At 59.6% G+C, this 1,022-nt stretch overlaps 1 protein-coding gene across 1 annotated transcript in view; it reads left to right on the forward strand.

Annotated features, from left to right (window-relative positions):
* NCF1 (neutrophil cytosolic factor 1) overlaps positions 1-1,022 on the forward strand; it is an 8,597-nt gene that overhangs the window by 862 nt on the left and 6,713 nt on the right. The window contains 1 exon segment of the mRNA XM_009707353.1: positions 96-171. Within this exon segment, the coding sequence (XP_009705655.1) occupies positions 96-171 (76 nt within the window).

The raw sequence follows: 1,022 nt of genomic DNA on the forward strand, positions 1-1,022 counted from the left end.
GCTGGGAAGGGGGGCAAGCGGTGGGCAGGGGAGTGGGTGCCATGGAGGGATGCCCCGGTGCCATCCTTACAGCCATGCCTGGCTCTGCTCCGCAGAAAGCACTGAAGGAGATGTTCCCTATTGAATCCGGGGACATCAACATGGAGAAACGGATCATCCCGCATTTACCAGGTGAGGGACAGGTGCCGGGGACTGGGAGGTGAAATAGGAATTGCAGCCGGTTGGGAAATTCCCCGGTGGGTTGAGCTCTGTCGGCTGCCTCCTGCGCAGGTGCTGGGTGCCATTTCTGTTCCTGCCCACTGGGCTTGAAATCAAAACCCCAGAAAGGTCCGAGCAGCGGCAGCGCTTTCTCCCGACACTCGCCAGCCCCGCAGACACTGTCCTTCCTCCCCGAAGGCTGGGCACCCCGGGGACACGTCCCACAGCATCGGCTGCAACCCCTGGCTGGTGCAAAGGGTCTGGCTTTGGGGAGCCTGAGCTGAGCTGAGCTGAGCTGAGCTGAGCTGAGCTGAGCCGAGCCCTCCTTTGGTGACGGCTGTCACTGGGATTGGTTTTAGTGCCCTTCTAGCAACGCAGGTACTTTGTAAGAGGCAGTGATGCAATATGTCTTCAATGACAGGGAAGGAACGTCTGATCCAAAGAGCTGACTGTTTGTCCCCAAGTAAGGTGCAAGTCAGCAAAATTCCCCCTTTTATTTAATTTCCTGCTTTAAAGGAGGCGGGAAGGAGCATAAGAAATAGCTGTGGGTTGTTGTCGACACCTCCCAAGGAGGAATAAAGCTGCACCGCGCAGCAGTGCGGGTGACACATCTTGGGGGGGTGCTCCCCTCGGGACTGGACTAACACCGCGGTGCTGGGACCCTTCCCACGCGCTGCCGCCGCCATGCTGGGGCTCTTCGGAGCGTCCTTGTCCCATTTGGGGAACTGAAAGCACTGGGGACGAGGCAGGCGTCAGACTGCTGCGGGGGGTGTGAGGGTGCCACCGGCCGCACACATGCACCCCGATGCGGGGTTGAACACTGC

This window comes from Cariama cristata, unplaced genomic scaffold (assembly GCF_000690535.1).
Source record: "Cariama cristata isolate BGI_N322 unplaced genomic scaffold, ASM69053v1 scaffold2119, whole genome shotgun sequence".
NCBI classification, from domain to species: domain Eukaryota; kingdom Metazoa; phylum Chordata; class Aves; order Cariamiformes; family Cariamidae; genus Cariama; species Cariama cristata.